The sequence below is a fragment of the Dromiciops gliroides genome, chromosome 3 (assembly GCF_019393635.1).
Source record: "Dromiciops gliroides isolate mDroGli1 chromosome 3, mDroGli1.pri, whole genome shotgun sequence".
NCBI lineage: Eukaryota > Metazoa > Chordata > Mammalia > Microbiotheria > Microbiotheriidae > Dromiciops > Dromiciops gliroides.
This window is the reverse complement of record NC_057863.1, coordinates 362,902,698-362,918,443: the sequence shown is the minus strand read 5'-3', so window position 1 is coordinate 362,918,443 and position 15,746 is coordinate 362,902,698. Positions and strand designations below refer to the sequence as shown.

General features: G+C 34.6%; 1 protein-coding gene across 1 annotated transcript; it reads left to right on the top strand.

Annotated features, from left to right (window-relative positions):
- The first annotated feature begins 7,380 nt into the window (after positions 1–7,380).
- Positions 7,381–7,551, top strand: LOC122751683 (40S ribosomal protein S29-like). The gene has a single exon (XM_043998818.1). The coding sequence runs from the start codon at positions 7,381–7,383 to the stop codon at positions 7,549–7,551; it is 171 nt and encodes a 56-aa protein (XP_043854753.1).
- Positions 7,552–15,746: the final 8,195 nt, after the last annotated feature.

Below are 15,746 nucleotides of genomic sequence, written 5' to 3'. Positions count from 1 at the left end.
CAAACCAGGAGCAGCCATTGGGAGCCTCTGAATCAGCAGCATCAACTGCTTCTGGAACTCTTAGCCCACAGACAATAAGGAGATTGGCCTGAAGGAGATTTCAGGGATCTCTTTGCTATAATTGTGGAAGGACTCTGTGGTTTTGCCCATACTCTGATACAGGTCACAGTCTTGGGTGATGGTCCCAGGCCAGGGAGGAGCAAAAGCACATGTGAGCTTGCAGCCACGGTGCAACGGGATATTGTTCATAGTCTGAGTCCAGAAAAGCAGGCTTGTGGTTTCTTGGAGACCAAAGCACAGACCAAAAGAGTTGGTAAACATACTTCTCCTTAAATTAAAGCACCTTGGGAGAACTAAAAACTTATGTATACCTAGAATTATCTCTGAAAACAACTGCATGAACACCCTGAAGCTTGGAACAGTGCATCCTAGACCCTGGAAGCAATGCCCTATTTTAAGAAAGAGTTAAAAGTCAATAAATAGACTGGTAAAATGAGCAAACAGAAAAAAATGTCTGACCATTAACAGTTTCTATGGTGACAAGGAAGATCAAAATACACCCTCAGAAGCAGATAACAAAGTCAAACCTCCTACAATCCAAAGCTTCCTAGAAAAAAAATGTGAATTGGTTCAGGACATAGAAACTCTCAAAAAGGAAGAGAGGTAGAGGAAAAAATGGAAAGAGAAATGAGAGTGATGCAAGAAAATCATGAAAAAAGTCAACAGATTGGTAAAGGAGAAACAAAAAAAAAATACTGATGAAAACAATACCTTAAAAATTAGCCTAGGCCAAATGGTAAAAGAGCTAAAAAATAAAATGAGGAGAAGAATGTCTTAAACAGCCAAACTGGCCAAATGGAAAGAGGCACAAAAGCTCTCTGAAGAAAATAACTGGTTAAAAATTAGGATTGAGAAAATTGAAGCTCACGACTTTATGAGAAATCAAGAGAATAATAAAGCAAAACCAAATAATGGAAAAAAAGAAGGCAATGTGAACTATCTCATTGGAAAAAAAGAACTGACATAGAAAATAGATCCAGGAGAGATAACTTGAAAATTTTGGATTACCTGAAAGCCATGATCAAAAATAGCCTAGACATCATCTTCCAAGAAATGTCAGGAAAATTGCCCTGATATTCTAGAAAGATAGTAAAATAGAAAATTGAAGAATCCACCCATTACCTCCTGAAAGAGATCCCAAATGAAAACTCCCAGGAATTATTATAGCCAAATTCCAGAGTTCCCAAGTTTAGGAGTAAATACTGCAAGCAGCGAGAAAGAAGCAATTTAAGTATAATGAAGCCACAGTCAGGATAAGACAAGATTTAGCAACTTCTCTTTAAAGAATTGGAGGACTTGAAACTGTGATGTTTAAAATCTAAATTGTGGTCACCTTAAATTAGTAACTTTAGCACCAGTCCTTGGGCATTAAACATTTATTAAGCATACAGGTATTCACAAGGAATTCAGAAAGTTAAGAAAAAGCCTATCTGGCATAGAGTTCCAGACTGGTTGGGTTCTTCCTCAAGTCCTCCTCCAGGAGCCTGCTTTAATCAGGAACTGTACCGCAAGCTGATTGTGGAAGCCTTTTATAGGTTGGAACAGAGGCAGTCCTTACACACTGCTTCAAGCTGATTGGTTTGTGTCATCCAAATCCATTGGTTCTGAAGGTGTTCTCAAGGTGTGATTACAATCCAGTTAACTTGAAGTAGGCTAATCAGCAGTTATCACTCTCACTTGATTCAATCAGTCTAGATTGATCTCCAGGTGGGTCTTTGAGTATCTTCTAAATCTCATTATTTCATCACAGAACATGATAGTCAAGAGGGCAAAGGAACTGGAATTACAACAAGAATCCCCTACCCAGCAATACTGAGTATAATCCTTCAGTTGGAAAATGGTCGTTAAATGAAAGAGAGGACTTTCAGGCATTCTTGATGAAAAATACCTGAGGTATATAGAAAACTTGACTTTCTTTTTTGTTTGTTTGGGGTTTTTTTTTGGTGGAGCAATTAGGGTTAAGGGACTTGCCTAGGGTCACAGAGCTGGTAAGTGTCAAGTGTACAGGCCGGATTTGAACTCAGGTCCTCCTGAATCTGGGGCTGGTGCTTTATCCACTGTGCCACCTAGTAGCCCCCAAAATTTGACTTTCAAATATAAGGCATTAGAGAAGCATTAAAAGGTAAACAGGAATATGAACCCATAAGGGATATTAAAAGGTTAAACCTATTTACATTTTGACAATGGGAAGATGATACTTGTACCTCATAAAAAACTTTCTCATTATTAGGGCAGGTGGATGGAATATATTTATGTATAAGGCACAGGTGTGAGTTGAATATGAAGGGTTGATATCTTAAAAAAATAAAATTAAAGGGTTAGAGAGGAATGCACTGGAAGAAAAGCAAAGGGAGAGGTGGAAAAGGGTAGAAAATCTCATGTAAAACAAGCAAAATAAAAGCTTATACAGTATAGGAGAAGATAGGGAAGGTGCCAGGGAGTGAGTAAACCTTACTCTCATCAGAATTGACTCAAATATGGAATAACATACACACTCAATTGGATATAGAAATCTATCTTGCCCTGCAGGAAAGTAGGAGAAGAAGAGGATATGGGGGAAGGGGGAGGGTGTGATAGATGGGAAGGCAGATTGGGGGAGGGGCAGTTAGAAGCAAACACCTTGGAGGAGGGAAAGGGTGAAAGGAGATAGAGAATAGAATAAATTTCATGAGAAAGAAATAGGATGGAGGGAAATACACTTAGCAATAGTAACCATGAAATATTTTTGAAGCACCTTTGTCTGATAAAAGTTTCATTTCTCAAACATATAGAGAACTGAGTTAAAATTTATTAAAATAAGAGCCATTCCCCAATTGATAATTGATCAAAACATATGAATAGTTTTCAGATGAAATAATTAAAGTTTTTTTAGCCATATAAAAAAATGTTCTATCTTACTACTGATGAGAAAGATGCCACTCAAAATAATTCTGGGGTACTACCTCATACCTATTAGATTGGATAATAGTATAGTAGAGGGAAAATGACACATGTTGTAGGGAATATGGGGGAAATGAGACATTAATGCACTGTTGGTGGGGTTGTAAAGTGCTTTAAACATTCTGTCAAGTAATTTGGAACTATGGACAAAGGTCTATAAACCATGCATACTCTTTTACCTAGTAATACAAGTACTAGGTGGTATCCTAAAAGAGATAAAACAAAACAAAAGAAAACAAAAAGTAAAAGCACCTATATGGAAAAAAAAATTATCACAACTCTTCTGGTGGCAAATAATTAGAAATTGAGGGGATACCCATCAATTGGGGAATGGCTGGACAAATTGTGGGCATGTGATTATGGTGGAACACTATTGTGCTATAAGAAATGAGGAGCAGCACGCTCTCAGAAAAAAACCTGGAAAGATTTACATGAGCTGGCACCAAGTGAAATGTGCTGTATACAAAATAAAAGAAGTATTGTAAGACATTCAATTGTGAATGATTTGGCTCTTCTAAGCAGTACAATGATACAAGACTAACTCTGAAGGTCTTGTGATGAAAAATGTGATCCATCCCCTGAGAAAGAACTGATGGTGTCTGAATACAGATTGAAGCATAAAACAGAATAAAGGGGCTCCTTTTAAAAATATAAGCTTAGAATAGACACAAAATGAATGAAAAAGGTACAGAACATGAAAAAATAATAAAAATGAATGAAGGGAAGAAGGGTGATTTTACTTAAGGTTTTTATTTTAATTAGAGGGGGAAGAGGCAAGAATCAAGTAGATAAAAAGTAATAAAATGAGTAAATAGGTAAAACTCTAAATCTAGGGAAAGAAATAAAAACAAAAAACATGGTATGATTGAGCAAAAAGGAACAGAGTTGCCTTAAAGAGATTAAGCAAAAATAACTGGAGAAAGAGAATTGTCTTTAAAAAGGGTACATAAGCGGGGCAGCTAGGATTGGTGCAGTGGTTAGAGCACCGGGCCCTGGATTCAGGAGTACCTGAGTTCAAATCCGGCCTCAGACACTTAACACTTACTAGCTGTGTGACCCTGGGCAAGTCAGTTAACCCCAATTGCCTCACTAAAAAATTAAAAAAATTAAAAAAAATTAAAAAAAAGGGGACATAAGCAAAAATCGTATTTCAGAATATAAAAGTAGAAATAGAAGGAAAAATGAGAAAGCTAAAACAACTCAAAGTCAAATAGAAATGGATTAAACAGTCCAATAAAATAAAAGAAAAAGATAGGATTAAAATTAAAAAAAAACTCAATGATTTATGGCTTAATAGAAACATCTATGAAAAAAAATAAGGACATACTTGGAATAAAAATTAAGAGCTGGAATAACATTTCCTTTGTATCAACGTGAATCCAAAAAAGTACGGTGTTGAAGATCAGAAAGAAATTTAGAACATAAAAAGATAAAAAAAAAAGGAAACTACATTAATTCTCTTGAAACATGGGCATCAAAATAAAATGTTTTGTGTTCCAAATGCCTTAGATTTTAATTTATAAGGAAAACATTTCCTAAATTACAAGAAGATATAAAAAGTAATGGAAAAGTATCAGAAGAAATGTTTCTATTACAATGTCACACAAATCTAACAGAAGGTAATCAAAAGTGAATGTACAATTTCAACAAATTGTGGAGGAAATTAAAGCTAAAAGACACGTCTTCCAAATGTGACTGAATAAGATAGATGTGTTTATGTGTATGTATGTGTTTATATACAGTATATGTACACAAATGTATATACAATATACAAATATATTCATATACATATACATATACACACATATGAGAAATGTACTTAAACAAACATACACACATATGTATATTAGATAGATAATAGATGATAGATAGCTCTTAATATCAAATAGAACTTACAAAAATTGATTAGGTCATAGATATATTGCAAATAAGTCAAAAAGCCAGAAATAATAAGAGTACTTATTTTGTAGACTCATAGCATAATAAAAATAGTTTTCAGTCAGATATCACAAACAACAAACTGGTAGCTTTCCTCATCCTCCCATGAGATCCAACTGGAATTTGGACCCAGAGATCCCTGTTTCAATTGAAAAAAACTCACTGCCAGAGAAGTGATGGTGACTTATGATGCATACATTAGAGGCAGGTATTTTATAGAATTGAGAGTCTGAAGAGTCATCAGTATCTCCTTAGTCCAACTCAAATTCAAAAGAAATAACTATTCTAGCATAGATGACTAACCATTTGCAAAGTTCTATTTAAATATCTTCATAAGGAGGTAGCCCAACCACTTTTTTCTTTTTCTTTTTGGTTGTTGTTTGTTTGCAGGGCAATGGGGATTAAGTGACTTGCCCAGGGTCACACGAGCTAGTAAGTTTCAAGTGTCAAGTGTCTGAGGCCAGATTTGAACTGAGGTCCTACTTGAATCCAGGACTGGTGCTTTATCCACTATGCCACCTTGCTGCTCCAAGTCCACTACTTTTTAAGAGATCCCCTTGCAAACATTTGGACCAACTCTAATTGTTAGGACATTTTCCCCTTGAAATTAAGCATAAATGACTTCTTTAAAAACTTCCACCTATTTGTTACCCCACACCCATTTTGGGTCAAAAAGGAATGTCTAATTTGTCATATATGACAATCTTTCAAATAGTTAAAAATGTTATTAATTAGTTAGCAGAACTAGGAGAACAACTTAAACAATGAAGCACAACAATTACTTGAAGGGAACCACGCTCAAAAAATAAACATTAGATTCTAACTGGTTATGACTCAAACATGCCAATCATGATTTTCAAAGACAGAGAATGAAAACATATCTTCCACTCCCTGGCAGAGGAGTCATGGGATGGAGAATAAGTAGCCAGATATTCCTTTCTCAGGCATGCTCCCTATGCTGATCATTTTATCTGATTATATCATAGATAGATAAATAGATAGATAGATAGATAGATAGATAGATAGATAGATTAGATAGATAGATAGATAGATAGATAGATGATAGTAGTATTTCTTTTTTTAATCATAAAAGTATTTTTTATTTTTAGTTACATGTAAAAATAGTTTTCAACATTTTCTTTTCATAAGATTTTTAGTTCAAATTTTTTCCCTACCTCTCTTCTCTCCCCCTCTCCCCTTCCCTCCCCCCAAGACAGAACGTAATCCAATATATGTTATATATGTACAATCACATTAAGCATATTTCTTCATTGATCATTTTCTGAAAGAAGAATCAGAACAAAAGGGAAAAAACTCAAAACAACAAAAAAAAACCAAAACCAATAAAAATGTATAAACAGTATGGTTCAATTTGGATCTAGATTCCACAGTTCTTTTTTTCAGGATTTGGAGAGCATTTTCCACCATGAGTCATTTGGAATTATCTTGGACTACTGTATTTCTGAGAAGAGTTAAGTCTATGACAGTTGATCATCACACAATGTTGTTGATACTGTGTACAATGTTCTCCTGGTTCTCCTCATCTCCTCAGCATCAGTTCATGTAATAACTTCCAGGTTCCTCTGAAATCTGGCTTCTTAATAATTTTTTACAGCACAATAGTGTTCCATTATATTCATATACCACAACTTGTCTAGCCATTACTCAATTGATGAGCATCCCCTCAATTTCAACTTCTTTGCCACCACAAAGAGAGCTGCTATAAATATTTTTGTACATGTTTGTCCTTTTCCTTTTTTTATGATCTCTTTGGGATACAGAGCTAGTAGTGGTATTACTGGGTCAAAAGGTATATACAGTCCCATAGCCCTTTGGGGCATACTTCCAAATTGCTCTCCAGAATGGTTGGAGCAGTTCAAAATTCCACCAACAATGCATTAGTGCTCCAAAATTTCCCACAGCTTCTCCAAATTTTTATTTTTCATTTTTTTGTCATTTTAGCCAATCTTATAGGTGTGAGGTGTACCTCAGAGTTGTTTTAATTAGCATTTTTCTAATCAATAGTGATTTAGAGCATTTTTTCATATGGCAATAGATACCTTTGATTTTCTTCATCTAAAAACTGCCTGTTCATATCCTTTGAGCATTTCTCAATTGGGTAAGTGACTTTTATTCTTATAAACTTGATTTAGTTCTCTATATATTTTAGAATGAGACCTTTATCAGAAACACTGGCTATGAATTGTTTCCCAGCCTTTTGCTTCCTTTCTAATTTTGGCTGCATTGATTCTGTTTGAACAAAACCATTTTAATTTAATGTAATCAAAATCATCCATTTTGCATTTCATAATACTCTCTCTTGTTTGGAAATAAATTTTTCTCCTCTCCATAGATCTGAGAGGTAAATTATTCCTTCCTTTCCTAATTTTAAAATGTAGTATTTTATTCTTCCTTTCTTCCCACATCTTTGCTAGAGGTACCATGGATCACCAGCAGCTCTACTGGAGCCACCTTCACAAATTCAGCCAGGGGTCTCAGTCGTGCCATGTGTGTTCGAACCAGCATGGCCTGATCTGCAAGTATGACCTGAATATGTGCCAACAGTGCTTCCATCAGTATGCGAAAGACATCAGCTTTGTCACATTGGACTAAATTATATCTATGGATCTCTCTGATTCGGGGATTATTTTAACCATCAGTGACCACCATTTTACTGGATTGTGAACAACTATTTGATCTATCCACCTAAAGATGGGTCCTGTTGTGTGTGCTATGCTAATTTGTTTATAATAAAAAGGTCATTCTCAGTTATGATTTTTTAAAATGTATTTCTACTTAGTGTTGTGGTGGGGAGAGAGGGGGAGGGTGGATTGATAGGTAACCATAAACATAAAGTATTTTTATATTTTAGTCACTCAAATGAGTTGCTTTATAAAAAGTTACTTAAGCATGGTTAGTCTATTACATTAACATTTGACATTAAACATTTCTCTTTTTTAAAAAACTAGATAAAACATTGGTTGCTAAAATTCCTTATCTTTAATACTTTCCCTTTCTCCTTACAAATGGACAATTATAAAAAGAAAAAGGAATTTCCAGGCCTAGAGGGTTTTTTTTAAGTTTGCCTTGTGTAGGTCTCTACTTAAACAGTTGAATTGTTCTTCATTTCTAATTATTAAGACAAGTCTCAGAAATCCCCAATCCCAAAATAGCTCAACATACAATTTAATGAAGAGCACACCTGAAATCAACTGCTGTTCTTCACTTTGGGGGAATGAGTTGTTTTTAGTTACTCTGTTTCATTGGAACATGTTTACAAAGGTCATTTTGGTGAAAGCAATGACATTTTGTACAGATATCCCTGTTTGCTAGGTGTATATCTAATTTATGTAGATATAGCAGATACACTCGTCTATATTTCATTGTGAGTTGTCCAAAATTTCAAACAAAAATGCCCTACATGAATGATTGACTAACTCTAAAAATGCATAATGTAGCCTTGATTCACAGTTTTGGTTGCCTAGTCTGAATCTTGAGGCAGAAAAATCAGAAAATACATTCCCATCTCACTCATCTGGTTCTTTTTAATAAGATAAATCTTCTTTGTAGTCATCTGTTAAATAATACATGATATCAACATATTGCTTAGGTGTGATTAGGTGTAATGGCCTTTGCTAGCAAATTTCCTTCCTTGAAACTGATCAGAAACTTGAGATTATGCAACCCAGCCAAAGAAGAAGCAAATTTGGCTATTTTGTTAACTGTCTTGCAAGAGTCACAGTGGAAGAAATAGTTTATGTTTTTTACAAGTCTTCTTCCTTTTCATTCTACTCCTCCTGCTTTTCTGTTGTCCCAAACACCCTCCCAGTCACCCATGCTTTCCACATTGAATTACTTGCTAGATTCTCCTAATTCTCCTTCCACAGTATCTCTTGCATCATCTCAAATCCCACTGCCACAACCTTTTCTTGTTCTTGTCTGGCTTAATACAATGAGGTTTCTACCTGATCTCACTGCCTCCAATTTCTCTCCCAGTTTTCATATAGGTGCCAAAATAATCTTCAGAATTCTTTAATCTCAGAGTTGTCTCAGAGTTCAGAGGCCTCCTAGTCTAACCTGTACTTGAGCAAGAATCCTCTATCAATTTTCTCTCTGTCATACTATTCAGCATTTGTTTGTAAATAATCAATTATTGGAGACATATATCTCTTCAGGCAACTCAGTACACTTTGGGAATAGAAGATCTGACCATTTTATTCACCTGCTCCAAAACCTTCATCAGCTCCCTACTGCCCATAAGATGAAATGAAAACTCCTTAGCACACCAAAAAAAGCCCTTCAAAATCTGGTTCTGGCATTCAAACCAATCTAATTTTACCCAACTCCTCTGCATAAACATTATATTCTAAACAAACCAGAATACAAACTTCCTCATGCTTATACAGCATCTTTCCTACTCTTCACATTTCATGTTGACCCTTCAACATGCTTGATAAACATTCCTTCCTTGCTTCTGTTGAATTTTTTCCCCTTCCTATTCCTCAACTCTTGCAAATCTCACTTGTTCACCAAAAAAAGAGATATTGCTTTCTTCACATTTTCTTAGAGAACACTCTACTGTGCACTGTCACATTTTATTTTGTGCCACACTTATCTGTATAGATGCTGTTTATTTTATTAGAGTAGGGATTCTTTACAATTTTTATATTACTGTCTCCTTTATCTTTATCTGGTAAAGACTATGAACCATTTAATAGAATAATATTTTAGATATATAAACAGTATAGAATTACAAAGAAATATATTATATTAAAACAATTACTAGAATATTTTAAAAGCTCATATCTCAGGTGAAGAATCTTTGTCTTAGAGTATAAGCTCCTTGAGACCTCTATTGAGAGCTGTGTTTTTGAGAGATCTATTTTTTATCATCTTGTCATCCACTATGGTCAACCCAGTGTGATAAACATCCAGGTACTTAATAAATATTTCTTCAACTAAAATAAATACATTTAATTGGACGACATAGTAATTTGTATGACTTAGAAACATATAATAATCTCCCCTTCTAGTAATTTTAAAGGAATAGAAAGCTTTCTTCCAAAACCATGAAAATATTACCATGATGATCTCCATGTCTCTAGCTTCTCTCAGTCCAAATATTTCTTTCACCATTACCATATTTATCCTCTTGAAATATTGCTTTTATTATGTTACTTTGCTACTCAGAAACCTTCACTGACTCCCTACTGTTAGGCACATAAAATCCAAACTCCTTATCTGGCAATGAAATTTCCTCCATAGACTGGTCCCATGTACTTTTTTTAAAGTCATGTCTCATTTTTTTCTTATATTCTTTGTCCCAGTAACCCCCAAATGGGCATAAACAGGGAAAGAACAGCACTTATTCCACAGGATTTTTCTAAATGTCAAATGAGATACTATAGTAAAGAGTTTTATAAAACATATTTTGTTGTTGTTGTTGAGTTGTTTTAATCATTTTTTACTTCTTATGACCGTATTTTGGGTTTTTCTTGGCAAAGATGCTGGAGTCATTTGCTATTTTCTTTGGCTGATCATTTTACAGATGAGGAATGGAGGCAAACAGTGTTAAGTGATTTGCCTGGAGTCACACAGCTAGTAAGTATCTGAGACTGTATTCCTAATTATAAGCCCAGTGTTTCATCCACTGCTCTGCCTAGCTGTCCTCAAAAACCATAAAGTATTGTGCAAATGTTATCGTCATCATCATCATCACCACCACCACAATGTCAATTGTCATTGTCATCATCACTCACAATATCCTAAATATACCATTCCATTTTCTGACTCAATGTCTTTATTTAAATTTGTTTTTCTGACTGAGATTTCCTCTTCACTGTACTTTCCCTATACAAATCTTACCCATTCTTAACATCCTAATTTAAATGCCATCTCATTTGAAAATTCTTCCATGACACTTTCAATAAGGGTCAGCTAGGTGGTGCAGTGGATAGAATTGCCCTGAATTTGGGAGGATATGTTCAAACCTCTCCTCAGACATTTTCTAGCTTTGTGACCTTAGCCAAGTCACTTAATTTCAATTGCCTTAAGCATCCAGGGCCATTTCCAGTCATCTTGATATTTATCTTGCCACTGGACCCAGATGGCCGTGGAGGACAGAGAAAGACTAGTGACCACACAGTCTTCCCTCCCTTAAATCCAATGCACTGCGATTCATGACATCACCTGGATGTCATGATCCTCTTAGAGAAAGAAGGGCAAACAACAGCTATAAATAATAATATTCTTCTCTGAATTTTAAAGTACTGATTGCTTGTGTAAGGTACTTCCTCTTTCTTTTATAATGAGTTAGGTTGCTAAAAGTGGCAGAAAAATATTTTTTCTATGAAAAATTCATAAAAAAATACTTTGTCTGAAGGAATAGTTTCTAAAGATACACATAGACTGCTCAGAGGAGCAGATAAAGAACTACCCCCTCAGATAATATATGAAGAAGACCTGTTTGAAGTCAGAGAAAGGACTAAGGATGTAGGATATTACAGTCAATCATTCAAATTACTTGTAACTGGTTTAAAGTTTTAAAGGTTATAACCAACAAAATGATAAAAACTGAGGACTGTGGGAAGATTAAATAAGGGCTTCTGGTGTTATACTTGATTAAAAGGTAGACTTAACAAATTCTACCAAATAGGGAAAATGAGTCACTGACTACCAGGAGGCTCTGATTTACAGTATGAAAGGTAGTTAAAAAGACAGGAAGAAAGGTAATGAAAAACTGAGCTTTGTAGAAAATGAATGTAAAGATGCCAACAACAGAAAATCAGTTAGCAAAACATTAAAATCCAAGTCTAAAGATTTAAAGAAAGGCATTTTTTTGATGACTAAGAAAAGGCTTGAGCATTTGCGCATAAGCTCCTTGGAAGACTGAAGAACTTAGCTGCATTTTAAGGTACTCTTTCAGGACCATCCACAGCTTGGGAGATGTTTCAGAGGTATTGTTTGATTTATATGTCTTGTTTGAGAATCATAAACTGAGGAGGGAAATAGATTTTTTAACTGCTTTGTTCTAACAAGATTGGAGATTATTGAACAATAAAGAATTCTATTGAAATGAGAACTGGTTAGGCTTGTCTACATTGCTTAGAGAACCAACCTGATGACCATTAAAATTCTCTGGGTGAACAGAACTCTTTGCTAACATAATAGTATAATATTTGACCAGAGCCCTATTAAGGATGGTAATAAGTTTTAAAAGTTTGTCACTGATTAATCAATTTGAGAATAGCAGAGAAGTGGATTTGCCAAATAGTAATGTTGGGAGAACCAGAAGATAAATATCTAGAAGAGAACTGACTTTGTGTGATGTCACTACTACCTGAAAAAATCGAAGACATCAAATCCAGGTCCAGAATTCTAAGTTTTCATGAACACATGAAATTCCCTATTCATTTGCCTCATTTATTTTTTTTAATTTTCTATATTATTTGTATACTTTCCCTGTAGACACTGTGTATTGATGGAAGACCAGGGTTATGGATGGTCTGTGATATTTTGATGATTATTGCATTCATCTTATATTGCATAAGTGAAATGCTATGATTATTCTTGTTTTTACCTTATGTTTAAATAAATAGTTTATGTTTAAGAGTCAATGATGTCATGATGATTGATTTTTTTCAATTAGGAAACATATTCTTGGGAACTCAAGATCAAACTTTATTGTAGATAAGCACACTGACCTCCCCCCCCTACAACACTCCCCCCTAAGAAACACTGTTTTAGTTGGATAGTGGTTGTCCCTCTCAGGGAAGCCCTGACCTTCTGATTTAGGGGTAGGTTTGATTGAGCCAGCCAATACAGAGTGTGATAGTGGAGGGTAATGCTATTTGAATGTGCTACACCTGAACTTATAATTAATAGATATACACTGTTCATTACTTTTTTATTTATTCATGTTTTGACTCAATAAGTAGAGTTTACATACATTGAGAGTAGGAGCTGTATTTTTTAAGTCTTCAAACCACAGTACTTAGCACAGTCTGTTGCCCATAATAAGTGTTTAGAAAATATTGATTAGAGAGGAAACTTGGGGTAATAGCTAGAGAATCAGTCTTGGAATTAGGAAGGTTGGTAAAAATCCTTCCTTTGGCACATAGTGACTGTGTCACCATGAGAAAACAAGTTGATCGCACAATGTGCTAGCAACTCTTAAAGATAGTGTTATAGAGTGGATAATGAACTGCAGTGGTTTAAGAAGTTTCCACACTGATATTTCCCCCAAATGGATAAATAATAGATGACAGACAGATAGAAAGATAGATGGTATGGATTATTTGAGGTTTACCATTCATCTGTTATATCTATTTCTAGAAGCCAAAATTATACTGTTAATTTTTTTCATGACTACAAGAAACAAAGTGAAAATGTCAACCAATCAACTTCTCAAAAGAAGGACTAGGTCAAATGATAAACCATAAAACTCTTGGACCTTTTCTATACCCTTTTCCTTTGTGGACGCATACAATTTGAAAAAAAAAAGATATAAAATAATGAATGGGAAGCCCTTTTCTTTTGTATTTCTCCATGTGTATTTTTTAGCTCTGGCAAAACCCTGATATTTGTCATTTCTTCATTTTAGCACATTATTAATAATAGTCAGGAATTTAGAGCTCCAGGATTATCCAGGCCCCCTCCCCTTCTCAACAATGCTCTATTTGAACTACCTAAAATTCAGCTGAGCAGTTCCTACTGTCGTTATTTTTCTACCTGCTGTGTTAAGAAGTGGCACCTAAGGCTATGTCTACATTATTTATACCACTTTGATAGATTAAATCTTAACTGTAGAGATGAGCTTTTAAAGACATGTCTGTAAATGTTTAAGGATTCCACAGGTGTTCTTCCTGATGGGTGAACAAAGGCTCCTTCTTTGTGGTTGAAAAACAAAATTAAAATGTAACAGAGTCCTGCAAGGTATAGTTTTCACTTAAAACAAATCCTTGACTGGACATGTCAGACCTATTTGTTTCATCTGACACATTTTTGAGTACTGTAAAGTAACATGCATCAGTGGAAATGTTGCTCTGATCATACACTTCTGAAACTAATCTCTCTGATGATGAAGTCTCATAAAGGAATTAAATGGGGTTGATATTCTGTTGGTGGAGTATCCCAAAGGACTTTCACTTGAAAGGTCATCTATCTGAATCTTGAAAGATATTTCGTCTTTTCCTCTATGTCTTTACCACATTTATGGTGCAATATTGATATTTTGAAAAGTAACAAATGCTTAATGTTGAGAAGGAATTGTGAGAAGGACCATAGAGAATACATTTCCATGTTTATAAAATAGAGTCAATTCTATGAAGAAGATAACTGCTTTTATGGAACTCTTGAAAATTAAGGGGGCAACTTCATCAGATCCTTTTATGAAACTCATGATAATTAAATCAACATGTTTGCACAATACAAAATACATTCTTCTACACTAGATAGGTGATACAAATATTAGCACGCACACACACACATATACACACACACCATTTACAGATAAGAAAAGGGAAGTTTAGAGAAGTAAAGCAACTTGTCCAGGGTCACACATTTAGTAAATATTGAACTTAATACAATGCCAGTTATATAAAAGGTGTTTCATCAGTGTTATTGACTTGATCTGAGCTGAGATTCAAAATCAGATCTCCTAAATCTGACTGATTCTAGCATGTCTCCTTTTGCATCATCCTTCATTTATTGACAGCCACCTTTAAATTATTGAGGTAGAATTAGGTGACATGCTATTGATCAGAGAAATGCAAATTAAAACAACACTGAGGTATCACCTTACACCTATCAGAGTGTCAAATAAAACAAAAACAGAAAATATTGGATGTTGGAAGTGATGTGGGAAAGCTGGGATGCTAATTTACTGTTGGTGGAGTTGTGAAAAGATCCAACCATTCTGGAGAGCAATTTGGAATGACGCCCAAAGAGCTACAGAATTTTGCATACCCTTTGATCCATCAATACCACTCCTAGGTATATATCCAAAAGACATCCCCAAAAGGAGGAAAAGACCTATTTGTACAAAAATATTTATAGCAGCTGTTTTTGTGGTGGTTCAGAACTGGAAATCAAAGGAATGCCTATCAATTGGGGAATACCACAAGCTGTGGTATGTGAATGGTGATGGAATATTATTGTGTTATAAGAAATGACAAGCAGGATGATTTCAGAAAGGCCTGGAAAGACTTGTGAAAGGAGCAGAACCAAAAGAACATTGTGTACAGAGAAAACAGTATTGTTTGATGAAGAAATGTGAATGATTTAACTATTCTCAACAATACAATGATCCAAGACAATCCCAAAGGACTATTGATGAAACATACTATCCACCTCCAAAGAAAAGAACTGATATTGATGGAACACAGACTGAAGCAAGCTATTTTTCACTTTCATTCATTTTTTTCTTTTAATTAAGGCTTGTTGTACAAAATGACAAATATGGTAATGTTTTACACAATCATACCATCTTTCATTTTTTCTCTTATTGAAGTTTTCTTGTACAAAATGACTAACATGGTAATGTTTTACATAATCATACATGTATAACACATATCTGATTGCTTATCACCTCAGGGAGGGTGCAAGGGAGGGGAAGGAAGGAGTGATAAAATATGGAACTCAAAACTGTAAATAAAAATCTTTATTACTTAAAAATACAATCAAATAAATAAATAAAAAGAAATAGGTGATATGTATCTAAGTTAACATAGCAATATGCCATTTTATTTTAAAAAATAAACTAGCTCAGCATTTTTAAAAGCTACTGGAATATTTAAAAAGGAACCAAT

What these genes read in the sequence shown, in the direction of transcription:
- LOC122751683 (XM_043998818.1), top strand. Translation starts at nt 7,381, where the DNA reads ATGGATCACCAGCAGCTCTACTGGAGCCACCTTCACAAATTCAGCCAG.